The following is a 16021-nucleotide window of genomic DNA, read 5'->3' on the forward strand; positions in this document are numbered from 1 at the left end:
ATATATTTATAAAATATATATGCGTGTGTGTGTGTGTATTTTATAATTCCTCTGTGGAATAAAATGAGGTGTAAACATATAAACACATGTTAGTGCAGACAGAACCAAAGTGGCTATGATCCTGCCATGCAGACTGTTCCAGTTTGCAGGTGGGAGTCGTTTCTCACAGCTCTTTATAAAAGTACCCGCAGCCTTACTTGTGTCCTTGGAGCTCGATGGCTGTTCCTTTCCTCCCACCGATGTCCCACATGATGACAGAGTGATCAGAACTCCCAGAGAATAGCACCCGCTGCACTGGATCCCAACAGAGAGCGGTCACCCCACCTGAGAGGAAAAACAGAGCTGGACATTAGTCACAAAATAACCACATCACTCACCAAAGACATGTGGATGCAAAGGAGTCAGGATCTAGAGCAGTTCCTGACATACATTTTGTTAAAAGAACACATTATCCAAAACAAAAATAAGTTAAGTCCAAAAAACTGGCTCCAAGAAAAAAGCTCACTCTCTAAGCATCATCCTCCTCCCCTCAAATTACCATAAAGACCAAAGGGAAATGGAAAAGACAATTAATTGACTTTCAAGAAATAGACATAGTTCTAAGAAGAATGGAAAATGTTGCATTGGAAATATTGACCATATTCTCTTAATTGCTGTCTATCTTCCACCCTGAAAATAACAGCTGAGAAGTAAATGGGGTTTCCAAATGTTCAATTAGATTTTTTTTACTCTTGAATTTCAGATAGAATTAGGCTACGATATCAGAATTTAATAATATTTTTCTCTTCGGGAATTTCAATTTACAGATTTTAGGCAAATCGGTATCCTTAAATGTCCATTTCCGTAATACAAAATGGGGAGGATGGTAATACCACAACCACCCCAACTATTACTACTAATGACAAGGTCAACTTAGCCCTTGTCTAGCTCATGGAACTGTGGTGCACACTGGATCAGACCCATTACTCAGGCCCACTCAGTAAACTGCAGTGCGCAGTACATATATTCATGGTTAGGGTCACGCCAGTGGTGTGGCTATGAAATATATATGACAGCTTTTCTTCCACACTAGCCCCCTTATGAATCGAACTCCTTGTGTACTTAGAACAGTAATAATTTATTCCATATAAGATGACTATAAATACTTAAGAATGTCAGAAATACTCCTGTTTTATACTATTGAAAAATATTACATCCTAAAAAAAAAATAAAATAGCTTATTTGTTGGAATCTGACTTTTTTTTTTTTAATTTAGATTACCAATTTGTTCTAATGAAGTGCTATACCTGAAAACTTTGGAAAAGATTCTCTCACATAATTGCCTCAGAAGATTTTTTATTGTAAGATCAAAAGAAAAAAAAAACACTTTTGTTATGCCTTTTTTTCCCCCTTAGATTATGCATACTGTCTTCTTCCTAAATCTATATACATTCTGCCAGTACATGTTCCTGTCCATGTCACAATAAACATTCCTTCCCCTAGTGCATTGTGGTTAACCACCTCTTACAGCTCCACCACCACCTATAACAAGAACCCCACACAAGGCTGGATGTAGACAGGGTCTAGTATTCTCTATTGAGTGAATGAAGGTACAGATGAATAAAACTACAAAAATCTTTTTATCCACTTCATGTAAATCCTCACTTAAATGTCACCTTTTTAAGAGACATCTTCCTTGACCACTATTATCACTCTGCTCCCTCCTTTTTCTTTCTAACTGATGGCTTATGCTCCAATAAGATGCAAATGCTAGGAAGACCAGAGCTGTGGCTTCTCCTCAGTATCCCCAGTACCTCGAATTCTGCCTTGCTTACAGTAGGCATCAGTAAACATGGACAAGTGAGCCAATGATTGAATTAAGGGGTAAGAATATGAATAAACACCCTTGGCCTTGTTCGGAATTCAACCAACAGGACAAACTTTTGCACACGTAGCCCCTGCACCGGGGACCTCCAAACTGTGAGCTGAATGAACCCCTATTCTCTTAAATCATCCAGACTCAGTTTGTTTTGTTACTAGCAATGGAAGGGACTAGTAACATCAACTTCAGCAAGCCTGCGCTTCCAGCAGTGCATAGGCATCTCCTGCCCCAGCTCACACTGAGGGCAGCACCAGGGCTATAGCAGTTGTGAATTTCAGGTGTTGATAACATTTTAAATGACAAAAGTTTTTGGTCCCATCCCATGTTACCTCATTTTAGATGAACCCATCTATCTGTTTCTTTTCAATGTTGTATTTTAGGCTTCTCCCTGCCTTTGGCCTCCACAATATGACCTATAGGATAATTTTTATATTAAAATGATATAATTTTTTAAGAATTGTTTTATTTAACTTTATTATTTTTCATCTGACCAGAGAGGGACAGAATGAGAGAGAGAGAGGTAAACTGAGAAAGCAAGCTGCCAGGTCTGGGACTCGAACCACGGTCAGCCATGTGGGAGTCCAGAGCCCTTAACCACCATGCCAACTGCCAGCCCAAAATTATGTAATTCTTAAGAATCAAATGTTTTGGTTATCTTTAAATGGGTGCAGAGCTGTTTAGGAATAATAAAGATAACTAAATATATTAAAATATCTATTATTTTTCATCTGACCAGAGAGGGACAGAATGAGAGAGAGAGAGGTAAACTGAGAAAGCAAGCTGCCAGGTCTGGGACTCGAACCACGGTCAGCCATGTGGGAGTCCAGAGCCCTTAACCACCATGCCAACTGCCAGCCCAAAATTATGTAATTCTTAAGAATCAAATGTTTTGGTTATCTTTAAATGGGTGCAGAGCTGTTTAGGAATAATAAAGATAACTAAATATATTAAAATATCTTTAAAATGAAAGTTTTTATAATTATAACATTTATCTACACAATTACATGTTCTCATAAATGTAATTGCTAATGGCCAGGTAATTTTCCAGTACATGTATGTATCTTATTTCATATGTAGCTCTTGCTCCAATTTTAAGCATTATATATTTTTGCTAAGATGAACATTCCTATACATACAACTTTGTTCACATTCCTAATTAGAAGAGAATTCCAAATGAATTCTCCCGTTAGACTCGATCAAAGAATATAAACATTTTAAAAATTTAGTATGTTACTAAAATGCTTGGTGAACTGTTTTTCTCATTCTTTTGCAAATATACCTTGGAAAAGTAAAAGATTAGGTGATGTTTTGCAAAATTAGGGTTGGAAACAACTGGGTGGGTCTTTACAATGCTGTTACATAGTAACCCACCAAGAGCGTTATATCATCTCTCCTGGGTAAGGGTAAAGGCTCACACGTGGCTTAAGGAAGTCCTCAGGCCATGGAGCCTCTTGAATATAATATTTGACCTTCCAGTTTTGGAATTTTGCTCTAAGTTGCAGTGACAAGGGGCTCTGTAGAGCTCCATGAACTTCATTGCTATGCTCTACCTTCTTCCTCAAACATTCACCCAGGCGTCTCCTTGCACCTCCCCAGGGTGTGTGCTGAGCATGTTCAGTTCTAACGGCTTGAGATTCTCTCCCAACCCTGTTCTGTCTCTAGTTTACCTGGCAACACTGTCACTGTCCACCCAAATGTTCCCAACAGAAGGCTAGGTGTTATTCCTACCCCTTTGACCTCTAGCCTTCAAATGGATCTTGAGTCCCTCCTCTTATCTCATCTGCTACCATTACTCCACCCCCCCCCTCCCAGTCCAAACAACTGCACCTTTTCTAGGAACTCCAGCAATAGCCTCCTAAATAGTTTCCTCACAGTCTCATCCCCAATCTACCACCAACTGTTGCCTTATTAAAGTGACTTATTAAAATGCAAACCACACTTAAACTTTGTCACTAGTTTCTCATGGCCAGTGTGTAATGTTCGGAGTTCCTAACACTCATATGTAAGGTCAACCCATATTCCTCTTCCAGGTGGGCCACTGTCATCATGTAGCTTCTCACTCTTTCCCACCATTGCTATCACAGTTGCTTTCCCTGGGGCCTCAAATGCTCCCACCACCTGGGGAACTCCTCTTTCTCCTACAGGTGCTATTTAAATACCACTTTCTTGGGAAGCATCCCTTTAATTTTCTGCAGGAGGAGAGGCCCTCTTGTTATTTGTTTCCACAGCAGTTATGCACAGCCTCAGGGCTTCATGGCACTTGCTATACTCATGATGTCTTGATGAATTATCTGGATTCACTGACCTAATGCTTGTACCCCATGATGAACTGGAAGCTATGCTTGTCTGCATATCCCAGCAGCCATCGCACAGAGAGCTGCGGACTGACTGATTCATGACAATTCACATCTACTGATTTCCACTTCATACAACCTGGATCTGTGTGAAAGTCTCCACTGTACACAAGTACAGTTTTCAATTTAATTATCTGAACTTCGGTATTTACACTGAACTGTGCCTATCTTGGTTTCTTCAGTTACCTTTTGGTAGTTACACTGTTCTTTTCAATAACTGTCCTAACAGCTAATGAACAAGTCTGTACTCAATTTTCATTAATTAGTACACTCTGGTGGACTTAAATTCAAGCCCTTCCATTTCAAATATGAACATAAAAATTCTCAGAAATAAGAGGAAAAAAAGATTTTCTTGATAATATTAATTTCCAATGATCAAGATATGATTCCCCTCCCACTTTTATTTTTCAAGTCAGTTTATGATGTTTTGGTAGAAATACATTCTAATTTCTGCAAAAATACCAAAGAACTATGATACCTGGCATTTAGCTTCAGAAAGAAAACCAGCAGAGGGAGCATATGAACATAAAACAAGTTTTCTAAATCCCTGCAGAGTACAAAATGTTATGTTTTAGCCTCTGGGAATGTCTATTAGGCTGATTTCATTGTTAACTCACATTTTTATATGATGATCTGTACTTTAAGAGAGTGATGGGATGAATGGCTATGCCTGTGGACATAAACTGATGACTTGTCTGCTACTGAGTTTAGATCTGAACTGATAAGACTCCAAGACCACTTTTAAATGGGATTGGGTTGGGGCCAGCAGGTGGCATGGTGGTTGAGGCGTTAGACTTCCACATGGCCAATGGCCATTCAAGTCTTGGACCTGGTAGCATGTCCTCCCATTTCCCTTTTCTCTTTTTCTGTCTCTCTCTGGTCAATTAAAAAACAATAATAACAACAAATTAAATTAAATGATTCATTTTTAAAAATGGGTTTTAGTTTACCTTAAGGTGCTTGTTCGATTCTTACAAAAACTACTTTCCCAGAATTGTATCTGGCTGAGTTTGGAACCTGCCAGGGCCCAGAACTAGCCTACCACACAGGAAGAGCTCAATATGCTTGAATCATTGTGAAATCTGTTAGACATTCTCACTCTAGCTCTAAATAGATGAACGGTGTTGTAGCTAGATTAGCGAGGGTTAGATGGTACTCTCTAGGAATAATATGTAAGTTAAATAACAACCTGTTACATTTACATTTGTATTAGTGACCTTTCTGGGCCAAGTCCCATCTTCCTCAAAGATATTTTGTGATAAAGATGAAGTGAAAATACTTTAAATTATTTGAGAAAAGAATGATACGACATCAAGGTAACATTTATATGAAGACAAACCTAAAAAACATGAGACCCTTGGGCCTCACCTGGCTGACACAGCATTCAGAAACAGCTGCTTACTCCTTTTCTGACTCTTCACAGAGTTCCGAGGACTCCTATGAGTCACTGCGGGGTAAAGGCCTGGCCACCAGAGATCAAGAGTTGAGGCTGAAGGCCACCTCTCACCAGGTCTGCTGAGCTCAACTCCTCAATTCTACCTGCAGTCCATCCACTCACTTTCCCACTGCCATTGTCCCATTTTCAATGGGCAGTTTCTACTAGCTTTCCAATTACTGAAAAAAAAAGTCATTTTTTGCATAGAAAAACACAGAAAAATACATCATGACTTTCCCAACAACCTAATATACTCTCTATTTTACTGCCAGAATAATTTTTAAAAATCCCATTAGGCTAACTTTTCTGCTTCAAACTCTTCAGTGTTTTTATCTCTGATGTCAAGGTAATGTGTGAGATGAGCCTCAGTGATCTGATGTGACTCTTGCTGCCTTTCTGGCTGTCCTTCCATCCTCGCTTCCCCACTCCCTCCCTCATACTCAGTGTTCCGAACAGAAATCAGTGACTGGCAGTTCCCAGGAGAGCCATGCTGCGGCAAGACTCCATGCCTTGAACCACACTGGTTTCCTTTGCCCGGACGTCTGCTCTCTTCTTTCCCATGAACTCAATTCTCGCTCCCCAAAGAGCTCAGGTGGAACAGTGTCTCCCTGGGGAGGCCTTCTGTGCTTCCCGCCCACCTCCTTCCAGGGTAGTTGCCCATTTTGTTTCCAGCAGGTCTCAGTGCTGGCTCCCCACTGCCCTTGCCACCACGCACTCTGATTACAGTTTAGCTTTCGTCTCTTACTGGGTTACAGGAAATGGGAGGACAACGATGATGCTTTTTTATTTCTGTGACTGGAAATAGTGGCTGAGACTGACAAAGGGAACATAGGATGTACAGAAAAGAGGGGTTGGGGCAGAACCTGGAGATACCACAGACCACAACAGAGTCTGCACAAGCCATCAGGAAAGTGCAGGAAAACCCAGAGAGAATGTGTCGCAGAGGTCAAAGGAGGGCACTCATGGGGGGAAGGAATGGCCATAGCGTGAGCTGCTGGGGCAAGGTTAAGTACAGCAAGGTCCAGAACACGTCCCAGCAGGCCACTGGTCACCTGAGGAGACAGTTTAAGTGGAATAACAGACAAACCAGACTGCAGGAAGCTGGAAAGCAAATAGGAAGTGAAGAATTTGAAGCAGCTGGAAAATGATATTCTTCTATGAAGTACTGTTTTTAGCTATATTTTGGATGAACCTTGAAAACATTATTTTGAGTGAAATAAACCAGTCAGATTTTACTCATATGAGTTATTTAGTCAAATTCATAAAACAGAAAGTAGAGTGACTGTTGCAGGGTTGGGGGATGGGGATAGGAAGTTACTATCCAAGGGTGTAGTTTCAGTTTCTCAAGATGAAAAATATTCTGTGACAGATGGTGGTGATAGCTGCACAACAATGGAACGCACTTAATGCCAGTAAACAGCACATTTAACAATGGTTAAAATTGGGACCAGCAGTTGATGTAATGGCTATGTCGCCTGACTCCCATGTAGTCGACCACAGTTTGAGTTCCGGACCCGGTGGCTTGAACTCGTACCAGGCGTGTGTGTGTACGCGTGTGCGTGCGTGCCCAAGATCCCGAGAGGAGATCGGTGGAGACGGGATTGCAGCAAGGCCATGCCCCCTGGGGGGTGATTTCTTGCTTTCTGTCTCTCTGTTTCTTTCTGTATTTCTGGTGAGGGCACACGCCCTAGAGCAAAAACCTCTGGGGGCGGCGGGGGGGGGGGGGAGACAAAAACAAACAATGGTTAAAATGGTAAATTTTTGTTATGTACACTTTATCACAATTTTTTTTAAAAAAGAAGCATTCCTATTAGAATAGATGGAAATTGCTGCAATAGGACATGGGGACATGGGACTGAGAAAAATGTTTTTTTTTTTTTTTTTTAAACAGAGAAGCAAGAACCATTAGCATGTTAATAAATTTAAAAGGGCAAGTTAGTCAAAGGGAGACAAAGGTAGGTTATAAATTTTGGTGTGGAGACCTTGAGAAAAACTAGCCTGGACCTGCCGGAGAAGGGCTGGCTCTGCACGGAGATGAATGGAAGTGGGCAGAGGAAAAGTTTTTTGGGGTGCGATGGAGGTGGTGGGGCAGATCCAGAGTAGTCAAGAAAAATAAATTACAAAAGTTTCTATCAGATAGCATTTGAAGGAGGAGCCTGGAATGGAATGGAGGCTTGGGGAGAGGGGTGAAGATCCGCAAAAGCTGTTGAGGAGACTGGGAAGAGGAGTGTGTGTGGACAGGTGGAGGGATCACCAGGCAACTTCGAGTCTGGATGGGAAACCCTGACTTTGCAACAGCAGGGATGATCCAAGTCTCACAACAATGTAACCCGAGGCAGTCCCAGCAGCTGGCTACACAGAGAGGAGGAGGACAGCTCATATGAACCACCGCAAAGGAAGAACAGGAGACTAGAACTGACAATGCTGGGAAGCGCGTGGCTGAAGTGATGACCACTGGGAAGGAAAGGAACACAGGGCTGGAGACCTTGGAAAAACAGAGGAACCAAGAGCTGGAATTAGCAATAAGGGCAAGTGAAATAGTTTAGGGGGTTAAAAGATGAGACTAGAAGTCAGTAGTGAAAAACAGAAATTTATTATATCTTTTTTTTTTCTTCCATGAGCAACAGAGACCGAGGGTCCTGATTCCACAATCCACTGCCAACCTCAGTCAGCCCTGGATCATGAGCACACCAATGCCCAGGATACTCAGAGTGAGCCAGACATGATCCCAGAACATTCCTACTGGATCGACCTCACAGAGTGTTGTGTTTTACCTCTATTCTACCATCTGGCCCCCAAGTTTAAAATTTCAGAGGTAGGATGGTTCAGGATCCCTGCCAGGCCCAGGCTTGGCCAGAGTGCAGGCAGCTAAAAAGAGAAATTCAATGAGGAAAAACCAGGACCTTATCCATGGGGTATATTTCTATGTGTTCTTCCTCCCAAAGGCATAGACCATTAAGATGATCTTTTATGACTTTTTTCCCCTAAGACTCCATTTTCTTTCTATCATATGTTTCTTACTCCAGTACTCCATTTTTTTTTTCCTTCAGGAAACCCCTTGTAATCTAAGTACTATCCAATTTTTCTAAAAAAACTACTTTTGTTTTTATATAACACCCAATATCCCTGTTCTAACTGAATCATGGGTTGGTGGTCTGCAGAAAGCACACACACACACACACACCGAAAAAACCCACTAGGAACCGTGAAAACAGGTAGTGACTCATTTTCCAAGTCATTTTCTAGAGTCAACATCACATGCTAAGAACACTAGTAAAAAATTAATCATCATCTATTCAAATCTTCCAAAGGCTAAGTGGGCACTACCTGTTTAAATGACCCTGGGCAGACCAGTAACATAAACAGAATCCCAGGCTTTAAACTGAAAAGAATTAAAAAGAAAAGAAAATTAAAGAGGAACTTGTTCCTTTGTACATAGCCTAGTCACTCACAAAGAGTATATTTTTCTTTTCTTTTGTCTAGGAACAGGAATATTTCTTGGACATATCTTCTTACTCTAAGAACGGCCAGCACAGATCAAGGCAGCTGTTCTTGGCCTTCCAGGGTTTGAGCACTTGCCACACGATCTCAAACAATGTCTCATTAACTTATGCCAACACTGACTTTCTCTCATGAGATATGACAAAGAACCAAAAAATAATGATTTTCAAAATAGATGGGTTCTCTTTGTTTGGATTACGTAGAAAAATGTTTTACATTACATCTTATGAATCATGCTAGACTCAGCTGAGTGTATTGGGTATATCTTTGTATAAGAGGTCACTGTTTTTTCTACTTTCAAAACATATCCCGTGAGCATCAGAATATGTTAGGAGGTGCTAGCTCACTGTGATATCAGTATATGATGGCTTTGTTTGGAATCCTACCTGTGTGTCCTCTGAATGTTGTGACCAGGGTGCAGTTTTCTTGCTCCAGTTTGAGAATTGTTACTTGGCCCGAGTGGTCACCAATAAAGACATGGCGGGTTTCGACATCAAATCTATCATATAAGCATTAAGGATTGTTTATCAAAATTGAATGGGGGAAATTTACAATAAAAAAAAAAGGTTTAAATTTAACAAGAAATGTGCAAATCCCATATGAGGAAAACTTGTAGACAGAACTTGAAAGACACAAAAGTGGAATTCAAATGAGAGACAGACGTATTATGAACAATAGATTCAACGTGATAAAGATGTCACTTTGCAACACATTAATTTGTGAATATAGTGCTGATAAAAATGTCACCACATGGTTTTCTAGAGCTATATATGTTCATTAAAGGTCATACAAAAAATAAATAAGCAAAAGGAGTTAAGAATACACTGAAGATAAGAATAATGTGGTATGTGATACCAGATATGTTATTAATACGTTTCTTTAGTTAAAACTGTGGTATTGGTGCTTAAGAGACAGACTAATGAAACAGAATATGAAGTTTAGAAAGAGACCCAAAACCATATAGAAATTTAGTACATGGCTGATAAAGGTAACTCTTTAAAAAACATAAGGAAAAAATAGATCTTTTAAAACAATTAAATTGGTACACACTAGGTAGCCATGTTTTGGGGGAAAATGGGATCTGTGTCTTACATTGTATCAAAATTAATCCCAAATGAACTAAGGATCTCCATGTAGAAAATGAAAATACCTAAGTTCTAGATAAGAGAACCTCGTTGTAACTTTGGAGTGGGAAAAGCAATAACTTAAAAAACATATGCAGGCCGCAGGTGGCATGGTGGTTCAAGGTGCTGGATTCCCACATGGCCAACCACAGTTCAAGTCCCAGACCTATAGGCTTGCTTTCTCTCTCTCTCTCTCCCCTGCTCTCTCTAGTCAAATTGAAATAAAGAAATAAAGTTAAAAAAAATAATTAAAAAAAAAAAAACTCAAAGAGCACTGAAAAAAAAATGCAACAGATACTATAAGCAAGACCAAAAGACAAATTGGAAAAAAAATATCTGATACTTATGCCAGAACAGACCTAAATTCCTTAACATACAATCAAGCCCCAGCCAGGTGGCACTGCCTGTAACATACTAAACTGCAATACAGGCAGCCACATGGCTGACTGTGGGTTCAGATCCCCAGGTCAGCCTGAAAACACACTAGGTGTGTGTGTGGGTGCCAAAGATTCCAAGGAGCTGGAGGACTAGGGAAAGGACTGGAGGACAATGTGACAACACCTGCTGATGGTTCTCTATCACACACATGCCACCCTTAAAAACAAAAAACTGAAAAAAGCAACCAAAAAAAAAGACAAGGTATACTTTGCCAATCTGAATAGAATAAAAAAAGTCTAGTAATGACTGACGTAGTAATTAATACAATAAGCCTCAACTGCTGTAAGGGATTCAAAAAACTATTAAGTCTTAAAGTATTAGTGTAGATGATAACAGAAAGCTGAAGTCTTGGCTTATTTCATCAAAAGTAAGGTAACTTAAGACATTTCATTATTACAAAAATAAAATTGTAGGGAACCAGCAGTTAGCGTAATGGCTATGTTGCTGGATTCCCACATAGTCGACCGCGGTTCGCGTCCCAGACCCGGGGGCTTTGAACTCACACCGAGTGTGTGTGCGTGCGTGCCCAAGATCCCAAGAGGAGAATGGAGGAGAAGGGATTGCGGCGTGACCATCCCCCCTAGGGAGTGATTTCTCGCTTTCTGTCTCTATGTCTCTCTCTGTCTGTCTGGTGAGTACACGTGCCCTATAGCGGAAAAAAAACAAAAAACATAAAACAAAACTCTCAAAAATAAAATTGTAAAGAAGCAAATTACACAGGGGCTTTTTTTCCTCTTTCAATTCCTATTTAAATCACTTAACTAAAAATACTAGATCACTGTAGAGTGATCACATATTGTTGAACATAAAATGATAAAACTAATACTTTCCTATTTTTTTTCTCACTAGACAGGGAGAGGAGAAGGGAAACACTCATGTCATAGTCTCTTCTCCTCTATCTCTCCCTTCTTTCAGAATTCTGGCATGCACACATATACATCTGGCATGGTTTTCAAGCCACTAAGTATGGAAATGGAATTGCAAGGTTGGCCACGTGGGATCTGTCTGCTTTAACCACCAGACCATGGAGCCGGCTTGACAAAGCTAATCCTTGGTATTTATTTATAATAATACACGGCATATAGTATGTGCCTAACAAAGATGCTGAATGGAATAATAAACTAATGAGGCTAATTAGAATGTTTTGATAGTAAATATTATAATATTGTAATTCTAAAACTTTTAAGGATTTAAGTACAAAGTACATGAACTAGCTATGTATCTTTGGAAAAAAAGATACAAACTAACATAAATGATTGTACAAATGTATATTTATTTTCTATATTTTATTCACCTTTGAATTTAGGCTTACTGTTTGTATGTGTAGGCAATAGAACTAAATTACATTTTGATTTAAAAATGAAGAAGAAAAAGACCACAATAAGTGGAACTCTTAATGGATAATTCAAGAATAAAGGAAAATGGTGCTCAGTAAAAAAATGTTTTGCACTGCAGACCTGACTGCTATCCTTTGAAAGGCTGCCTATAAAGTGAGTTAACAGTGTCTGAGAAGTTGGATTCAGGAGGTAGGGGGAAGGCTCCCACAGTTAACTGATAAGAGTGGCTCACTGTGCCTTGGGACCAGCAGTTAGCGTAATGGCTATGTCGCTCGACTCCCACGTAGTCAACTGCGGTTCGCGTTCCGGGCCCAGTGGCTTAAAACTTATGCCGGGCGTGTGTGCGTGCATGACCAGGATCCGGAGAGGAGAACAGAGGAGAAGGGATTGCAGCATGGCCATCCCCCCTGGGGGGTGATTTTTCGCTTTCTGTCTCTCTGTCTCTGTCTGGCGAGCGCATGCACCCTATAGCAAAAAACCTCTAAAAAAAAAAAAGAAAGGTTCACTGTGCCTTAACTGTACAAACGATATGGCTTTTGCTAAATACCTAAATACCTGCTTTCCTTTTGGGAGTCTAGACTTTTGGTACATGCCAGGTAGAGCCTGCCCACACAACTATCATCTGGTAAAAACCCTAGGCCACAGGTCCCTGATGAACTTCTCCGGTTGATGACACACAGCAAACCTATTTCTAGGTATCTATCCACAGATGCAATGGCAAAAGTATGAAATGACATACACCCAAGGCTACTCACTCTGTATTATTTTAAGCTAAAATTTGCAAATAACCTAAAAGCCCATCAGTAGGGCACTTATTGAGAACTACTACATCCACACAACAGAATACCAGGAAGCTGAAAAATTAAGCAGATCCACACGCTAATGTGGAGTAATTTCCAGGATATATGAAGTGGAGAAAAAAGGCCATGGCCTATGAGAATGTATAAACTATACCTCCTTTGTGTAAGAAACGGGGAAATATGTGTGTGTGTGTGTGTGTGTGTGTGTGAGAGAGAGAGAGAGAGAGAGAGAGAATGCAATCTCAGGTACACTCACTTTTCTTTAAAGAGAGATTTTGGCTATAGAGCACGTGTGCTCACCACAAAGACAGAGAGAGAGATAGACAGAAAGCAAGAAATCACCCCTTGGGTGGATAGCCATGTTGCAATCCCTTCTCCATTCTCTTCTTGGGATTTTGGGCTCACACCCACACACACATGCCTAGAGTGAGTTTTAAGCTGCTGGGTCCTGGACTCGAGCCGTGGTTGACTGTGCAGGAGTCCAGTGACATAACCACTATGCCATCTGCTGGTCCCGGTACACTCACATTTAGAAAAGAAAGCACTGGGAAGATTAAGACCCTTACAATAATGTCTGCCCATGGAAGAGGGAGAAGCAAAATGAGGGGAACCAATAGAAGTGACTTCTCTCTCATTATAGTTTCATTTTTGAAATCTTATAATTATTTTACATAGTTAAAACATATGTAAAATTCAAAGAAAAACATGCCCTAAGTTGAAAACAAAGTAAAATGAATGAACCTAACCATCAAATTGGCAGTATGACCACACAGTTAAAACTACTTCACATCTGAACGTATATCATTGGTAGAATATATCCTAAGGACAAAGAGAGCTGCAAAGAAATCTAAAATCTTATTCAGTGGTTTTACTTTTATCACAATATTGCTCTTTTTTTTTAAAAAAAAGTTGATATATATCATAGGATAAAGCAAATAAGAAATTATGTTAATGTCTTAGGAACCAAGACTTTTAGATCAAGATAATAGAATCAAATACAAAAATGACCAAGCAAAAACCCTATTAATGCTAAATATGAATTAGAAATATTATATAAACTGGCAACTTATTTTCTTTTAGAAAACACACACACATGAACACACACACACAGTCATCTCTGAATACAACACCCTACTAAAAGAATGGCTGATTCTATTGTAAGACCAAAACAGGAAAAGTACAAAATGAACTTGAGACATGTTGCACCAGAAAGCAAAGAAGCTACCGAAAGCTAGTGGACTTACATAGAAAAGACACAGGGAGCAGTGAGGGATAAACAGGCAGTACACAGAGGCTTTTAGGGACCTGGAAACGTTCTGTCGGGTGTCACAATGGTGGATGTATCTATTATACATTTGTCCAAACCAGTAAGACAACACCAAGAGTGAATCCTAATGTAAACTATAGATTTGGGGTGATAATTATGAGTCAGTGTAAGTTCACTGACTGTAACAAATAGTACCATTTCATTAAGGGATGCTGGTAACTAGGAAGGTTGTGTCTATGTGGGGACAGGGATATCGCTATCGCTATCGCTATCTTCTGCTTAATTTTGCTATGAATCTAAAACTGCTCTAAAGAGTGGTCTTGAAAAAATATGGGCCAGATTGTGGCATAGTGAACAAGGTAACCAGGTTCCATATGGCCAAACACCCACTGGATCCAGTGACTTGAAAAACATACTGGACACATGTTGCACCAACATCGTGAAAGGAGGGAGAGACAGAGGACATGGGATTGTGACATGACCATTCCCATAGGAGATTGCTTTCTTGTTTTTCTTCTTGCTATCTGTCTCTGTCTCTCTCCAGCAAGCACATAAGCTCTTTGGCAAATTAAAACAAAATTAATAAAAGACACTGGAGCCAACATGATGAGGCTCTTTCTTACTGGCTAAAGGTGGGACAATCTGAGCATTTTAAAAAAGGCTATTTATTTATTTATTTTTATTTTAACTTAGTTTATACATTCAATCACTATCCATCATTTGGCTTGTAAAGTGAATTTACCCAACCTGAAATACACTTCAGACTAGTCCAGTTGAGGATACTATACACATTATCATCAATCAGTAATAAAACGTTTCTGTGTCCCACAAATGTCTTGCCTCTCTATTTTTCTCTCTAATTTCCTTTCCTACACTCTTCCCCTCTCCCACCCTCCTTCCACACTGTCTCTAGTGTTAATAACTATTTTCAACACTTTAATGCCCACCAATCTTTTAGTCTCTACCATAGAGTGTGGACGGTTGGTATATATTAAGTGGAGATATACAATGTCTCTTTTTCATGACCTGGCTTGATGCACTCAGGAATAAATCTTCCATATTTATCAAAAAGAGCAATTTATTAAAATAAACTGAATATATTGTTTTTATAAAAAATAATATGTTTCATAATGGTGCTCAAAAGGAAAAAGAAAGATCCCTACTGGAGGTAACTAAGGCACTAAATAAATCTCTGCTCTGAAAATTAACAATTGAAGAGAAAAATTAAGAACTTATCCTGCTTTTCTGATAGTAACTGCATTTCAGGGTCCCTGAACAGCCCTAATCAATGAGGGAAAGCTCTAGTGTACAGAATAATTCTAACTAATACATGAGGGAAAATATGATAGCATTAGAAAATCATCATTCTGCAACCATAATAAAAGAACTGATTTAGGCAAAGCTCACCATTACAGAAAGGCTGGTGGGGGGATAGCACTGTGGGGATCCAGCTATTACTACCTAAGGAACCACTGGTCATCTCAGCATAACGAGAAGGGCGACAACCCAATATTATGTGCCTCCTGGCGGGAAGTATGTGAAGCACACAGAACAGTCAGCAAGTGTTTTTACCAAAAAATTGAATATGAATGGAATCAAGATTTTAGAGGCAACTTTCAGTTTACAGAAAATATGGGAGAGGAGTGGGTAGAGAAACAAGTGAAATGACATCTTGAGAAAGCAAAGAGATCAATTCAGAATATGGTGACTATGTAGAAAGTGATTCAGTACCTTCAAAAAGGTTGTGGAATAAAAGAAAAAAGGGTGAAGAGGAAAAGCCAATGCTTTAGATGAAGAAAGATTTGAAAGATAAGATAACCACATGCAAATTGTGAACCCTGCCTGATCCAATTTCAAACAAATTCATTGCAAAAAGACATTTTCAAAACAATCAGTGAAATTTG

At 39.7% G+C, this 16021-nt stretch overlaps 1 protein-coding gene across 1 annotated transcript in view; it reads right to left on the reverse strand.

Moving 5' to 3' along the window:
* The window catches only part of WDFY2 (WD repeat and FYVE domain containing 2), a gene marked incomplete at its 5' end in the record, with an annotated part of 95912 nt that overhangs the window by 31135 nt on the left and 48756 nt on the right, over positions 1-16021 (reverse strand). The window contains 2 exon segments of the mRNA XM_006154243.3: positions 198-324; positions 9538-9650. Of these exon segments, the coding sequence (XP_006154305.2) occupies positions 198-324; positions 9538-9650 (240 nt within the window).

The sequence above is a fragment of the Tupaia chinensis genome, unplaced genomic scaffold, assembly GCF_000334495.1.
Source record: "Tupaia chinensis unplaced genomic scaffold, TupChi_1.0 Scaffold000402_1, whole genome shotgun sequence".
NCBI classification, from domain to species: domain Eukaryota; kingdom Metazoa; phylum Chordata; class Mammalia; order Scandentia; family Tupaiidae; genus Tupaia; species Tupaia belangeri.